Source organism: Chrysochloris asiatica, unplaced genomic scaffold, assembly GCF_000296735.1.
Source record: "Chrysochloris asiatica unplaced genomic scaffold, ChrAsi1.0 scaffold00094, whole genome shotgun sequence".
In the NCBI taxonomy this organism is placed as follows: domain Eukaryota; kingdom Metazoa; phylum Chordata; class Mammalia; order Afrosoricida; family Chrysochloridae; genus Chrysochloris; species Chrysochloris asiatica.
Window position 1 is genome coordinate 2992626 of NW_006408612.1, and position 16910 is coordinate 3009535.

The 16910-nt window shown below is 39.7% G+C and overlaps 1 protein-coding gene across 2 annotated transcripts in view; it reads left to right on the plus strand.

The window, feature by feature from the left end:
• Positions 1-14920, plus strand: part of PDK1 (pyruvate dehydrogenase kinase, isozyme 1) — a 47431-nt gene extending 32511 nt beyond the window's left edge. For both annotated transcript variants that reach the window (XM_006866642.1, XM_006866641.1), the window contains exons 9-11: positions 7275-7385; positions 9922-10035; positions 14725-14920. In XM_006866642.1, coding sequence (XP_006866704.1) covers positions 7275-7385; positions 9922-10035; positions 14725-14865 — 366 coding nt within the window. In that variant the 3' untranslated portion in view covers positions 14866-14920. The remainder of the gene's footprint in view (positions 1-7274; positions 7386-9921; positions 10036-14724) is intronic.
• The last annotated feature ends 1990 nt before the right edge of the window (positions 14921-16910 follow it).

Sequence of the window (16910 nt, forward strand, 5' to 3'; positions counted from 1 at the left end):
CGTTTGATTCATTACCTGCTGCTTCCATGAGGTATTGATGGTGGATCCAAGAAAATGAAGACTTTGACTTCTTCAGTCTTTTCTCCATTTATCGTAGTGTTATTTATTGGTCCAGTAGTGAGAATTTTTGTTTTCTTTACATTGAGGTACAACCCATACTGAAGGATGTGGTCTTTGGCCTTCACCAGTAAATATTTTAAGTCCTCTTCACTTTCAGCAAGCAAAGTTGTATCATCTGCATATCACAGGTTGCTAATGAGTCTTCCTCCCATTCTGATGCCATGTTCTTCTTCATACAATCCATCTTTTTGGATTATTTGTTCAGAAGACAGGTTGAATAATATAATAAAAGAATACATGAATATAACCCTGGTGCATACCTTTCGGATATTAAACCATTTGCTGTCACCTTGTTTTGTTGGAACACCTTCCTCTTGGTCTCTATACAGGTTCCTCATGAGCACAATCAAATGTTCTGGTATACCCATTCCTCTCAGTGTTATCTAGTTTGTCATGATCCACACAGTCTAAAGCCTTTGCATAATCAATAAAGCACAGGTAACATCTTTCTGGTATTCTCTGCTTTCAGCCAAGATCCATCTGACCTCGGCAGTGATATCCCTTGTTCCACGTCTTCGTCTGAATCTGGCTTGAACCTCTGGCAGCTCCCTGTCCATGTATTGTTGCAGCAGTTTTTGAATTATCGTTAGCAAATTTTACTTGAATGTGATGTTAATGACATTGCCCGATGATTTCTGCATTCTGTTGGGTCACCCTAGATACCTACTTATTGAACAGTTTACACTTTTCATTATTTCTTTGATAATTTCCTTCTCCCTGCTGTTTCTTTGTTTTCTCTATCATATCAGCAGGATATTGGTTTTCCTGATATGATTCTCTTTTCTTAACCTTCCCTCTGCTCTTCATCTCTGCAACTTTTTATCTACTCTGTGAAACTTCCTTGCCTTTAAAGTCTTAAGCCACTCCTGAATTTGTATTTCTTTTAATGTATAATACATTGGTAAGAACTATTTTGTATTTTTTGATCATTAATTTTTGTTTATTCTTTTCTAGCCCTATGTTTTATCCCTCTGAAGATATTTAGTTATTCTTGTTTGTTGGTATTTTAAATCAAGTCTATTTCCTGTGTGATGCAGTTCCTCTGTTTCCTTTTTTCTGTTGATCCCATTTGGCTGTTCATGTATAAAAGAGAGGATCTGTAAACAAATATCCAGTATGTAATACCATCTGTTTGCTGAAGAAACAAATGTGAATGCTCTACTTTTTTCAGCCCAGAGTCTAATGTTCCTTTTTTGGTTAGTTGTATCTATTATCCATAAAGGGTTACTTAGTTAGAAAGCTGGACAGTGAGTAAGGAAGACCGTAGAAGAATTGATGCATTTGAGTTATGAGGGTGTTGGAGGAGAATATTGAAAGTGCCATGGGCTGCCAAAGAACGAACAGATTTGTGTTGGAAGAAGTGCAGCCAGAGTGCTCCTTGGAGGCCAGGATGGACAAACTTCGTCTCTCACACATTGGGCATATTGTCAGGAGGGACCAGTCTCTGGAGAAGGAAATCATGTTTGGTAAGGTGGAGGGTCAGAGAAAGAGAGGAAGACCCCCAGCAAGATGGATTGGCCATGTGGCAGCATCAGTGGACTCAAGTGTGGTAACAACTGTGAGGTTGGCCCAGGATCGGGCAGTGTTTTGTTCTGTTGTACCTAGGGTCACTATGCGTTGGTACCAACTTGATGGCACCTAACAACAACAATTAGCCATAAGTCCCTTGTGCCGTGTGCTTTGGGGCTCAGGTTGTGATGCAGTGTGGCCTTCCTTGCACACTGTTCTGCTTTTGCTTGTTGTGCATTAGTTTGCTGGTGTGCAGCTACATTCCAAGACCTGAAGCCATCCATCATCTATACAATCAAGATTCACTGAGCAGAGCGTCATTCGGTGTTGGTGGACAGGCTTAGCTTCATGTTAGGGGGCCTTTCTATTTGCTGTAAAGAAAGGTATTGAACAGAATTGTTCCTGAAGTCTCAAATAGATCCCTACTTCCATTAGACTCTTCCTCCACCCTTTCATCTTCTCCTCACATCCCAGGTCACATTGTTAATTTTGTGTACGTGTTGAACATTTATGTTACTGTTATTCAGTAGAACTTTCATCTCCGTCATTTACCGTACACTAATAGGATGAAGACCTGGGTTTTTAATCCTTCCCACTCCTTTAGTTTATTTAAATGATTGACTTCTTCAAAAAGCTCTTATCTCTTTTAAAGAAGCCTTGGTAGCATAGTGAATTACAAGCTTGTCTGCTAACTGCAGGGTCAGCAGTTCAAATCTACCAGTCACTCCACCAGAGAAAGATGAGGCTTTCTGCTCCTGTAATGTTCTACAGCCTTAGAAACCGTATGTAACGTCTCTATGAGTTGGAACTAACTTGATGGTATGTAGCCAACCATCTCTCTCCTAAAAGAATCCTGTCAATAACTTGGTTTGTATGTCTTATAACTGTAGCTGCTTTTTCACATTTGTTTGTGAATGAATCCTGGTATGGCACTGTAGGATAAGCACTCAACTGCAAGGTTGGTTTGAACTACAAAGTCAGTGGTTCAAATTCACCAGCCACTCCTTGGAAATACTATACAGGGTTGTTATGAGTCAGAACTGACCCAAAGGCATTTAACAACAACAACATATATCATAAAAATCCAAGTATGGCACTGTAGGAAATGTACTGGACCGCTAACCTCAAGCTACCAACCATTCCTTGGGAATCCTATACAACACTTAGCAACAACAACAGTTTTTTAAATTAAAATGTAAATTTCAGTTACAAACGTGACAATGAAATAGCAGTGAGAGAATGTTATCAAGAGCCCTGGGTGAGTACTCAAAAAAAGAAAGAAAAACCAAGTAAACAAAAAAGCCCAAACTCACTGCCATTGGTTTGATTCTGCCTTGTTGTAACTCTGCAGGAGAGAGCTTAACTGCACTGTAGGGTCCCCAAAGACTGTATATTTTCAATGGGAGTAGACCACATCGTCTTTCTGCCACATAGTGTGTGCTGGATTTGAACCCCTGACCTTAGAGTTATCATCCCGATACCAGCCCACTAAGCCACCAGTGGTCCTTGGGTAAATACCACACCTGCCATCCTGTTAATTCTAACTCATAGCAACCCTATCTAGGGTTTCCAAGACTAAAATCTTTATGACAGCAGACAGCCTTTTCTTTCTCCCATGGAGTGGCTGGTGGATTTGAACCGCCGACCTTAAGGGGTGAACACAGAGTTATTAAATTTCTGGTTTCAGTACTGTTGTTATAAAGTGGTGTTTCCTTTACCCCAGGGCTTAAAATTAATATGATTTAGCCCAGCAAGTTCAATGCTATGGGGAGCAGGAAGTTAGGGATGACAGCCCTTAGTTAGGTGACATTAGGAAGTGGTGGATTTGTGCACTGAAGACGCAACTTTAACAGTAACAAGCAAACTTCTCTTCCTCAGCCTTCCTCATGACATTACTCCGCACCACTCCACCTCTTTCATAATTGTTTTCCTTTTTCTTGGCTCAGGCTTTATGATCTCATGATTCTAGATTCCTCCCCCCCCCCCCAAATTCTCTTAATATGAGACATTTCTTTTTCATTCTCATTTTTTTCAATGTAATTGGTAACAAAAGGAGCGCTGGTAACATAGTGGTTACGAGTTGGGCTGCTAACCTCACGGTCAGGAGTTTGAAACTACCAGCAGTTCCATGGGAGAAAGATGAGGCTTTCTGCTCCAGTAAAGATTTATAGCCTCAGAAACCCAGTACAGGGTCGCTATGTGTCGGAACCAACTCAACGGCACTTAACAACAACAACAACAACAACTATTTGTTATAAAAGTATCATTCCTACTGGCTTCTTGTTATGAATCTCTTGGAAACTCCTTCAAAAATATACCAATGTCTTTAACGTCTGCCTATTCTTGTTTGTTTGTATTTTGGGCTGCAAAGCAAAGGAAATTACCTTTATCAGCTTTTAACTACGTTCCTGTGACTCAGTGACCCCCTTTACCTATTGTAAGATGGCATTTCTACAGTCTCTTCTGTCTAGTTCATCAGCTCCTCTCGGACTGGCCTACGGCTGGAAATAACTTCTTGTTTCATAAGTGCTGAATTGCATTCATGTTTGTAGCTGAGAGGTTAAAGAAAACCGGGAAATGTTTATTCATGTCGACCTTTTATCTTGATACCTATTCTAGCATGTTGTTTACGTAATTAATATTTATAGAACCCCTAGGACCTCTTATTCATGTTACCTCCAAATGTGCAGCAAAGCATTGAACTAAAGGATGAGTAATTAACATGTTGACAGATTTCAGAAAATATCCATAACTGTTTATTCTTCTTACTAAAATCTTTTTGTAGGATTTTGAATTCATATACAAAAACAATTTCAAGCAGAATGCTGCATATAAGTTCTTAATAATGCCCTTACATACTTGTATACTGTATTTACTTAATTGTAGATATAGCATAGGCAAATCTTCAAATGGTATTTTTTTTTCATGTTTCTAAATACTTTTATTGATGTACATTTAACATAGTAGCGTTTTTAAGCTTTCACAATTTTTTTTTTTTAATTAAATGTTTTTATTTTGCATTGAGTGAAAGTTTACAGGGCACATCATCAGCTTCACATTCAACCATTCATATAGCTTGTTTCATTACCTTGATTATTATCACCTCCATATATCATCAGTTTACAGTGTTTCTCTCTATCCTCTTTAGCTTTTTTTTTTGTGGATGGGGGGTGGGTACTTGCCTTTTTGGAATTTACAGTCTTAGCTTTTAGGGAAGGTTTTTACATTTGTCTGTGGATATCCAGGGCTCATGTATGAGATTACTAACAAGCATTACGGAATAATCAGATGAGGGACAGTTTGCTATGTCTACTAGGTAGCTAGAGTCTGATCCTCAGAGCCTATGGTTTGGACGGTCAACAACGCTTGGGCCCTCAGGGGCTTGGCCTCCTGACCGGGTCTGCACTGTCTGCATCTGAATCCTCCTTATTTATTGATTGTTTAAGGGACGCTGCCTGTCTTAGGTCAAATGGTATTTTGAAGTAGATTTTCATTTCCAAATTAAAACAGCTATACAATTTCTACCCTGGTGCACCCCTTTCCCAATCTTAAACCATTCAATGTCCCCTTGATCTGTTTGAACGACTGCCTCTTGGTCTAGGTATAGGTTCTTTTCTTTCACCACACTTATTCAATCTATATGCTGAGCTGATAATCTGAGAAACTGGATTATATGCAGAAGAACCATGCTTGGTAAAGTGTAGGGTCAGCGAAAAAGAGGGGACTCCCAGTGAAATGGATTGACGCAGTGGCAGCAGCATTGGGCTCAAGCATAGCAACAATTATGAGGCTAGTGCAAGATCGGGCAGTGTTTCCTTCTGTTGGACATAGGGTTGCTATGGGTCAGAAATGACTTGATGGCACCTAGCTATAACTGTCAAATGTAATTTCTAATATAAAAGTAATATATGCATACTTTAAAGATATTTTTAACTCTATGAAAACTCAACTATAAACCATTTCACCATGTTTACTTTTTATAATAACATCCCAAACAGCTTTGATCTATCTCTATATTTATGTACAAATGTTACAAGTAGACTGGTTTGTACAAGAGTGAATCAAAGAGTATTGCTACTAGGATTTCAGTTCCTACACACATGGGTTTTCCCAAGCAGACTGTTTAAACAAGTCACAGTAGGTCAGCTCAGAAGGTTATGATGACTGATAAAAATTTCTCAGAGATGCAGGATGATCCTGGGGGCTTATTAGGAAGACATTTTAAGAAAATTGATATCTTCATTGGTGAGAAAAAGGCCAGGAAATTTATGTTGAGGGAATTTTTTTTTTTTTTATCATAACAGTGCACCTGCTTATTCTTGAGGATAGCAAGGGCTGCCTATGAGGATTTTATTTGGAAATCTTACTCTGTCCACCCGATTTTACCCTTTGTTCTCAAAACTCAGCATTTAAAAGAAACACAATCTGAGTTCCTCAGAAAAGTCCCAACTGCTCTGTTTATATGGTTTACATTGAAGAATGCAGAATTCTTTGGGAAGGGTTAGAGAAATGGAGACCCCTCCTGGAGAGGTGTATAGATGTAGGTGGAGGATCTGTCCAGGCACAATCGCGTCACATTTTGATATTTTTGTTGGAAAAGAGTTCTCTGATTTTATAGCAATGTTTCTTGACTTAGCCTCTATTACACTAGTATTAGAAGTAGTGCAATCAATTAAGATTTTGTCACAAAGGAAAATCGCTGTAGGAAGTATGATATAAGCTATACAATAGCTAGAAATATAAGTTCATGTACCTGTGAAGGAAGACAGTAAGAATAATCTGTCAATGAATTACTAAATTTATTACTAAATCTGCCATATGAAATTAGGAAAACAGAAGGATTTATGAGCTTTCCACATTCTCCAGGAAGTTGTCTGTGCTGGGAAATTGCCTGTCTATGAGACTGGGACACACAGTCCAGTGATTCTGTTTTCTTCCTTGAAATTGAAAATGAAAGTTATGCTTTTAAAAAATGACCATAATTGATTATGAAGAAATTATGAAAATGCAAACAGAAAGAAACTATCCATAATCCCATAGACAATAAAAGCATGTCAGTCATTTTTTAAGAAATCATTTTAACAAAATCAGAACATTATAAATACTTACTCAGAACTTGTTTTTTTGCTGCTTGATGATATTTTGTGGCTGCCTCTTATGTCCAAACATATAGATTTTATTTTTTTATATAAAGTTTAATAGCTAAATAGTATTCTAGTTTAGAGTTACTTAATTCATCCCCTGTTTAGGTTGGTGCCCAAGGTATCTATTATAAGTAGTGCTGTGATGGATATTTCCTGATGCACACACTTTTCTGATTATTTTCTTAGGATACGTGGTTTTGGCAAGTGAAATTGTTGTATCAAAGGGTACTTGCATTTGAAATAGGATAATATTTGCCTAACTGCTCCCCAAAAAGGTCTAACAAACTTACCACTCTACTACTCATGGGACTTCAGTAAATGGACAGAACCCCAGCTCTGAATTTGTATTCGGAGAGTTAATTATATATTAGAATTCACATATGAAGGAGGTGTGTTAGGTCACCAGTGAGAGAAATGTTTCTGTTTGCAACTTGGAACAAGTTTAACCATGACACTGTGTTTATTGGGTTGGTGCTGGACAATGACTGTTTCCTACCCTAGATGAGTGACCGTGGAGGGGGTGTTCCTCTGAGGAAGATTGACAGACTCTTCAACTACATGTATTCCACTGCACCCCGCCCTTGTGTTGAGACGTCTCGAGCAGTGCCCCTGGTATGTGATCAAGAAAAGATTAAATGTGTTTTTTGTGAATTGCTTTCCAAGAAATCATGGAAGCCATTGTAGAGGGTGGTCCACAAGGACGAAGAGATCTATTAGAAACAAACACTTTTCTCGTTTAGAACAGCCTGCGGAAAGTTTGCTTTGGAGTTCTCACTGCCAAGCTTGATAGTGATAGGTCAGAATTTTCATGTAGTTAGCATTTTGGAATGCTGTGAATGATGGGAAGAATAAGTGAACCGGTTTCCTAGGATTTGGCTAATACTGATTTAATCTTCATTGTTGATTACCCCACTTGAGTGTTAGTAATTTAATTAGAAAGATTCCGTTTTTTCATAGAGTTCTGAGATGTTTAATGATCAGCTCGAAACAGCTCAAATTATAACCTTTTTGATGGTTATCTTGATCAGCCATATCCAACATAATAAGATCAGTTTCTGAATTGATCCTACCTGTTATTCCATGAACCCCAAAAGAGCACTTTGTCAAATTCCTGTCCTGCAGTCCTAAACAGGATGCTGTCTTGTAGCCAAAACAGAGTCTTTAGCAGACCATTCCCCCAATCCTATCAAGTCAGCTAGTTTTGGGTGTGGAGCATATAGCTAGATCTGTATATTCTGTAGGCATGAGCTCAGTTTCCATTTCCTTTGCCACAGATGGTATCCTCTGGTTGGGGGCAATCTATAAAGGGTACTATGACCATAGCCACAGCATTCTCTAAGTCCATAGATCGTGATACTGGAAGCTTAAAGGCAGTTTCATCCCCAGAATATCTGTCTAATGTTGGAAGACAAAGCACGTTCCCCTCTGTGATGGGAGAGGTACAGTGTGGTCAGGCTTTTATCAAGCAGGTTCTCCTGGGAGAAGCTGCCATGTTGGGGGCTTGGCATTGACCTCCACTGTTAGCAGGTCAGGCACTCAGCCGTGGTAGCAGCCAGATCAGCCTTAGTGAGGGTACCTTGTGGAGCTCTTCTGGAGACTCCTTGTTGAACATTTTCAGGATGGACACCTGCTGGTGGGCTTTTACGAGGACAGAATATCTTTACACTCTAGTGAGACCATTCAAAGCAGACAGAAGGGAACCATGTTTCTCTTGGTTTGCTCTTTTCAAGTCTCTGCCCGGTCAGAATGTTTGCTGCTACCCATGAGTATGTGTGTGTGTGGGTGTGTACTTCAAGTTCTGCTCACTAGGAGGATTTATTTTCACCCTGCCTTTAAGACCCACTCCTGAGAAGGGTTGTGGAAGGCTGGTGGGCATACTGTGAAGGTCCATCCGTGGACCAGGTCCCTGCTGTTGTCCTCTGTAACCCCAGGAGTGTGGTTGAGGGAGAGCAGTGATTATGTAGGTCAAGAACCATGACAGCCAGAGCTCCCTACCTACTTGTGGAATCAGTGACTCTATCAGTCAGGGTCCCAGCAGGAAAGAGGTGGCTAACTCAAATTCGGATACTTCAAGAGAGGTTTATTTACAAAGAAACCACATGATGCAGGTATAGGTAGGGCTAGCCCGGGAACTCAGGACTTGAAGAATGAAGGGGAAGAAGTTGAAGTCCTGAAGAGAATGTTGCAGAGCAGCTGCTTTCTCTAACAGGTCCACTCTAAAAAGGCCACCTCACAGGGAAGGAGCCAGGCCAGTGACTATCCTGACTTCTCTCTGTCTCTCTCTCTCAACTCCTGCTGGGCTGAACCCACGGAATGTAACAGCGTTCCATTCACTGATGTCACCTGTTCACATCAGCTCCCAGGCAGGAGAAGTATGGAGAATGGGCAGTGGATTTGGAGAGCCAAACAGAAAGTCTGGCTAGGAAAGTCAGGTACTAAATGCTCAGTCTTGTCAGAGCCTGGATTTGAACCTGAGAACACTGACCCCTGAGTCTACACAAGCTCTCAACTAACAGTGCAGTCATTGAACATATAACTTGATAGTAAAACCATTTTTACATCTTGTCCAAATGTTTTGTATTGTATTATAGAAATGATAGGACTTGTGTAGGTAAAGAAGCCATTCCGGTGACTGGGAACAAGATGAATAAGAACGTGGAAATGAGAAATGATAGGATATGAGTGAGGAACTAGAGAGCAGCAGATTAATTCTGTGGGATGGAAAAGTGGCAGGCAGAGGAGAGATCTTGTAAACTCCTGTTAGAAGCTTGGATTTTTCTCTCCAAGAATCCAAGAGCTATAGTCTGTCAATATCTCTTTCTAGATTCAGAACACAACTGAGGATTTGCTGTATGAAGTCATGAGCAAGAGTTGTTGGGCCATATGTCTTTTCCACTCTTGCTCTTGAGACAGCCAACAGGTTTTATACAATATTGTTAAAAGCAGTATTGGCCACTGAAGAATGGCCTTTTGAATGACCACAGGGGTCATTCAAAGCTTTCACTTCATCATTGGTGGGTCCTGCTTGAAAGAGGTATTCAGGAATCTCTGATGTAGGTTCTGATAGGCCTGGGACACTCCGTGAGATTGATTGTAAATCGTGAGAAGGTGGTTTTCTGAATGGAATTTTGTTTTTCTCATCAAACAGGCTGGTTTTGGTTATGGATTACCCATATCTCGGCTTTATGCACAGTACTTCCAAGGAGACCTAAAGCTGTATTCCCTGGAAGGCTATGGGACAGATGCAGTTATTTACATTAAGGTACGACTGTAGTCTTCCTTGATTTAATATTTCTTTTGAATGTAAGAAAAGATGCCAATATTTAACTGTAAGTGAAATTGTATAGTTACTTGGTGCCATTTGAATATAAGACTAACAAATATCAGTGTTTTTGATTTCATCTATGCTGAGAGATGAACTCCATTAGTATGGGGGGTGGGAAGAAGCTCTCCTATGTGACATGATCACAACTGTGGTTCATAGGACAGCACATACGTGGGAGTCGAGAATCGTGTATACATACCTTATTTTAATTTTTATATAGAATGTGAGATGAACATTCATCCACCAATCTTTTGATGTATTTCCAAGGCCTTTTCTTTGTATGGAGTACTGCTGTGGCGCTGTGGGATAAAGCACTGAACCCAAGGTCTGTTTGAACCACAAGTTCAGCAGTTCAAACTCACCCAACTGTTCCTTGGAAACCCTATACAAGATCGCTATGAGTTGGAAGCAACTCAGTGGCGCTTAACAATAACTTTTTTATATACCTGTCTACAGATTGGGAGTTCACATAGCCTTTCTTGCAGAAGCCATTACTTAAAATACATTGTGTGTGGTTTCCAGTTTAGTATTCTTTACATACAGTAAAACGCAGCCAAGTGCGAAATCTGTTTTGGATACAGACATACCTGGTTTTATTGTGCTTCATTTTATTACAAATTGAAGCATTTTTCCAACAGCATGTGCTTATTATTTGATGTGTCTATGTCACATTTTGGTGTTTCTCATAATAGTTCAAACTTTTTCATGTTATTGCACACTTCATAGACAGCAATATAGTATACAAGTCACTTTCATATGCACTGGGAAACTACAACAATAACAAATAATATGACTGACTGTACTGTGCTGCCCACTTAATTTGGAATTGAACTTGCCCTGTCTCTGAGTGTTCCTGTATTTAAAAGGCCTTCAGACATATCTTCTGACTCTTAATTTGGCACAGATTTTGTTTGTTTGTTTGTTTCCTTCATGAGTCTTTTCCAAAGTACTCTTCTAAGTTTTCATAGGACCAACAACCTCACCCTGCTTTTTTGCACTTTGTTTATGTAACATTTGATGCACTTTTGTAATTACGATGACAGACTGCATAGTTGCAAAAACAGATTTAGGGAAAAGCACAGGTGATTCTTTTTTTTCTTAAATGTTTTATTGTGAATTATGTGATAGTTTACATGGGAGAACATTAGTTTTACATTCATTCTATCGTATATCGTCTCATTGCCATGGTTACAATCCCCTCCATGCAATCCTTCCCCCGGTACCCCCCAGGTCTTCAGCACACAGTCGCTCTCCCTCTCTGGATCTAAAGTCTCCAGATGCTCCACAGCACCATCTCAGCATCCATGGCACCAATCAAGGCATCGCTGGGTAGGGTCCCGCTCTCTGCTCTTCTCCCTTGATGGCCCTAGGGACCTCCGCTCCTAGACTGAAAAGTTAATCACTCCCCTCCTTGCTATAAAACATCTACCTTTACATTTCCAACCCTCACAATCAGTCCTGATAACAATTATTCACTATTGTATCACAAGAGCCCCGTCTGCATTTCATTGCATCAGCCCCACCTAGACAGATTGAATACTTACTACTCACTGGAGATTCTACCTTCCTCCGTGCTAGGTTCCCTCTTGAAAGCTTGTAAGCCAGTCACTTCTTGCTTTGTAGCCCCCCGCCCCCCATTTTGGGTAGCCAATTACTAAGTTGCCCATCCCTGTCTACTCTGTGTGTGGAGGGGGTTGGAATGATTCTTGCTGTAAGGACTTGTTCCCTTTTATGAGCTACTGTTTCCATAGGTGTAGGTCAAGTTCATCAAATTGTGTGAGAATACTTTTTTTTTTTTTTCCACTTCTTTCTTCTTCTAGTTGAGCTCTGATCATCCAGTCATTGAAGCCAGAACAAGTGGGTATTATCTGCAAGTGTGGGTGTTCTTATGCATATGCCCTCTCTTCTTATCAGCTGGACGCTTCACTCTCCACTCTAGTCCTCTGTGGCTATGTCACTGACTCTCTGGGCCCAAGAGTCCCCAGGTCTTGCCACACTGCTGGTCAACCAGGTCTTCACCTGGCTTCACAGAAGTCTATTGAACATTGTAGGGCTTAGCTTACCATTTCATTGCTGTTTTTCCCTCACTTCCCCTTATCGGTGTCAAGCGTGGTCACCAGTCAGAGCGAGTATTCTCATTGAGTCTTAGTCTTGGAAGGGGGTTTGCACTGAGGGGACCTGACCACTTGCCTTGATGTTTTCTGGGCAAGCAAGTTGCTTGTTCTTGTAGTAACAGTCGGTCTGCCTATATTGTTATGTATTTTTCCTGTAGGTCTTTCTTTCAAGAAGTATCTTCTGTTCTTCTAGCCACTCCAGGCTGGTCTGCTTGTCCTTTCAAGTGGGAATTTCCCATCTCTGGAGATCTGGATGTGGTTCAGGCTTCCACCTATAGTCTTATGTATTGCAGAGGCTCCACAGGAAGCCTCCTTCATTGGGCACCTTGTAGCCCCATTTTAGGTATTCCAATCATTTTAGGTATTCCAATCAGAAGACGGACTTACAAGCTTTCTATGGTGATGCTTTTCGCTATTCCTTTCTCTCCCCCTCCAGTGTCTATTTTATAATATAATGCAAGGAAAACCAAGATTCAAAAGACAGCCAAGCATCTTAACATTATTCCCCCCTGGGAAAAGCACAGGTGATTCTTGAGAAGACTATAACTTACCTGGGGGGAGCAGAGGCACTTAACATAGTGGCCTGGAACATCCAGTATATTTATGCCCAATCCCACACTGCTGTGGAGTTGATCCTGATTCCAACTTGTAGTGACCACCCTATAGGAAACAGTAGATCTGTGCTCTCCAGTTTGCAAGGCTGTAAAATCTTTATGGAAGTAAACCGTTTTATCTTTCTCCCTCACCTTGTACCTGGTGGGTTAGAACCACCAACCTTTCTGTTTGCAGACCAGTGCTTAATCCAGTGCGCCACTGGGGCTCCTCCATGTGTTTTTGCAGGGGGTCAGTATATTTGAGAGGGATGGAGAACCACTGGGCTCCATCAATCGTTTTGGTCAAGTGCAGAGCTTTCCCTGTTCTGGCCACTAGATGGCCCCTATTTTATAGAAAATGCTTAAGCACTTATTTTGGAAAAATACATTTGGGGAAAAAAATTCTTTATCTAAGAAGGTTGTACATTCTTTCTAGATAATATGTTTCCCGCCCTCCCCCCCCCACCTCCATCTCAGTTATGAGGAATTTTAAAAGGGCAACGTGAAGGAAATGTTTTTCCCACCCAGTGAAACGTGTTTATTGAGCCTGTAGATTGAACCATGCTCACATATTTAAAGAGAATATCAGGTGAAAGTTTTTAAATTCCATTTTGGAAAATAATTAGAAGACAAGCGGTCCCAGAATCATTAAAATCATCAACATTAGAGGCCAACCTAAGTATTATTGGAATGAAGTTTCTGGTTCATCATTATCTACATCTTGGGAAATTCACATGGCCTAAAGCTGGATTATAAAGCCAGTTTGAACCACAAAGTCAGCAGTTCAAACTCACCAGCCACTCCTCGGAAACCCTAAACAGGTCGCTATGGGTCGGAGCTGACTTGATGGCGCTTAACAACAACAGCAAAGTTGGAAATTCTACTGAGAAGTCCTCTAATTTTAAGAAGATAATGAGAAACAGTAGTTTATCTCTGATAAATTGAATGTTCCAACGATTTAGAGGAAACTGTCATGAGATAGTGCATTAATGGTAACAATATGTTAGAAATGAAATGATGGTTGATAAAATCACATGTGTTGTGAGTGAAATGGGTGGCTTCAGTGACTGGAGGAGGTGGCACAGGATCAAACCCAAGGCCAGAAGTGTTCATGCAGAAATTAAGATGCTTTAGACATAGTTCTCTATTATTGATAATATTGTTATCATGAGTTTAAAGACATTATAGTGACTGTGGTGCTGTAAGATAAGTACTGGACTACAAGATCAGTTTGAACTGCAAGATTGGCAGTTCAAATCCACCAGCTACTCCTCAGAAACCCTATACAGCATTGCCATGAGTCGGAACTGTCACAATGTCACTGAACAACAACATCAATACTATAAAAAACAAAACAAAACCTTGTAAATAATTGAAATTCTGGATTTCATTAAATGATTGTACAATTACATACACTAAAGCAAAATGATCAATTTCTATAATTTCACATTTTAGCCAACTTTTTCAGCTAACCATCCAACTTTTGGTTTGGGTCATGTTTTGAAAGAGTCATCTACTATACCTATTCAAAATTTCAATCCAGCAACTACCAGGCTGGCTGGCACCAAAGTCGGCATGCACACCGAGCAGTGCCATGGATTTAGCCAATGACATGTTTCAAATATGTACACTTCTTGGGATAAGTAATATTGCATTGTAGGGATTGCAATCAGTGAGATAAAACAAAATGTGTATGGACTTTGAGTGGAAAATTGATCTCTGTAAACCTTCAACTAATATGCACTAAAAAGTTTTTTAAAAACAACACAACAAATAAAAGTGTATGTAGATGTTTTGATTAATAAAATGTAAGCCCATTGTGGTATTATTTAACATACAGTAATTTTTGTGTCATCATGTATTTTCTCAAATAGCAAATTTTTAAAAATTTCAAACTTAGGTGCTGTTTGTTTTTTTAGGCTCTGTCAACAGACTCCATAGAAAGACTCCCAGTATACAACAAAGCTGCCTGGAAGCATTACAACACCAACCACGAGGCTGATGACTGGTGTGTACCCAGCAGAGAACCGAAAGACATGACTACGTTCCGCAGTGCCTAGAGACCCTTGGGATACCTGGGAAACCCAAACATGGCTTTTGCACTGAATTTGGAAGGGACTGTGTCCAGAACTCTACTATTGCAAATACTTCACATGCCATTTTCACAGTTAACATGATGGGGTAGAATAAATGGACACAGAATTCCATTCACGCCTGTTTAACCTCCTAAGGGAGGAAATGGTACCTATTTTACATGTATATTTTCAAGTCATCTGAATATATTTTTAAGCAACTGTGTTTTAGCCTGCTTTTCTCTTTATGGTACTTCAGAAGTTTGGGAGTTTTAGGATTTCTACAGGAAGCTATGTACTTTTAAGAGATACTTTACGTTTATGTCTACCAGATACATTTTCTTGATAACACTGACTAGCTAGCCATCCTTCTGTGGTTTGGAGGAGTTCTGCCATTGACACCTGTAATAAGATGGTCTTTATAAAGGACCAGTGACAAGAAAAACAGAACAGTGGCCCTCTCAGTGTAGAACCAGCTACCTTTCAGCATCTACACAAATTGTCTTCACTCTGAAGTCAATTAAGCCATTTTCAAATTTCCCTGCAAGAGATTGTAATGAGTAGTTCTAGCCAAGGTCACAGGCACTCTAGTCCAAATGTACATGAAGTCAGTGCAAGAGGAAATTTTTCATCTTAAAAACAAGCAAACTAGCTGCTACTAAAATTCTGAAGCAGATCGGGAGGGTAAAGCAGTGACTCTCAAACTAATCGGTTATATGGATATTATCTGGGGGCGTTTTTGAGAAACAGTTTTTCCAGACTCTACCCCACACATTGAATCAGAATCTGTAGGGCTTCCGATTTTAGAGCATTTCCTAGGTTTATCTGATGTCTCGTTTAGTTAATGGAACCACTCTCTTAAAGAGAATAGTGGCCACACGTTTGCTTAAATCATAGATCTTGGAGTTTTGCTTTCTGCCTATTTTCAAGTCAGATTGCTAGATTGTAGGAAAAAGTACCTGAATCTCAGGGCTGTTGCATTTAAAAGATACAGCAGCAAATGAGAAGGAGAACGAAATGACCACAAGGGAACAGTCAGAAAACTTAACGAATGGACTCTGTTGATCATTATGAGCCCTAACATAAGAACATTTTTTTATCAAAATATCTAGACTTTATTCATGGGAAAAAGGTTCATTACAACAAGCCTTTGCATTTGTATGCAATTAATTAATATGTAGTTGACAGATACTTTGGTATACGAAGAGGTTTCAAAAAGTTTGTAGAAAAATGGAATTTAAAGAGAACGGAATGTTCCATGAACTTTGAGAAGCCCCATCAGTATTGGTTTTCAAAACAATGAGAAACAGAGCAAGTTTTGAGACTCATATTTTGGCCCAAAGTTACAAAAAATGTGAGCCAGGGTCCAAGCCATCTCTGTGGATCACTTGATCAGCTGCACAGTCTAAGAAACTGTGAAACCTAGGGGATTGATACTAGTCAGACTTTATCTTCTTTTAAGTGACAGGGAAACACATTTAATATTAAATTTAAATGTGACTACAAGCTGCCATTTTAACCAGAGAGCTTTATTTATCTGGGAAACGTGTTGAGCAAAAACACCTCAGTCTCAAAAAGATTCTGTAAAATTAACAATTCTCTGAGCATACACCTTTCTAGGTTGGGGAGATGTAGAAGGGCAGTGGTCCAGCGCCCTCATCTGATAGATAGGAATCCTGAAACTTCAAAGGTTGTGTGACATCCTTTGGTTTGTTAGCTAGTCTGACCCAACAAATGCTGGAAAAATGGGGTAGCTTACCTAAACTATCATTCTTTAAGTGAAGATTTTGTAGAAAGTAAAAGAATATGTTAATGGACGATTTATATGTACTGTATTTCTATTTTTAAATTGCACTCATATTGATGAAATGTTTTAGGATCCTTTGAATCAAGTTATTCATCTTTTATAAATGAGACATTTGTACAGCTGACAAAGTTGATGTTTATTACTTATGAAAACACACTCCACTTGAGGAAAAAAAAAAGTTTCCTCTTTTTTTGTTGTTGTTGTTGTTAGGTGCTAATGAGTCCGT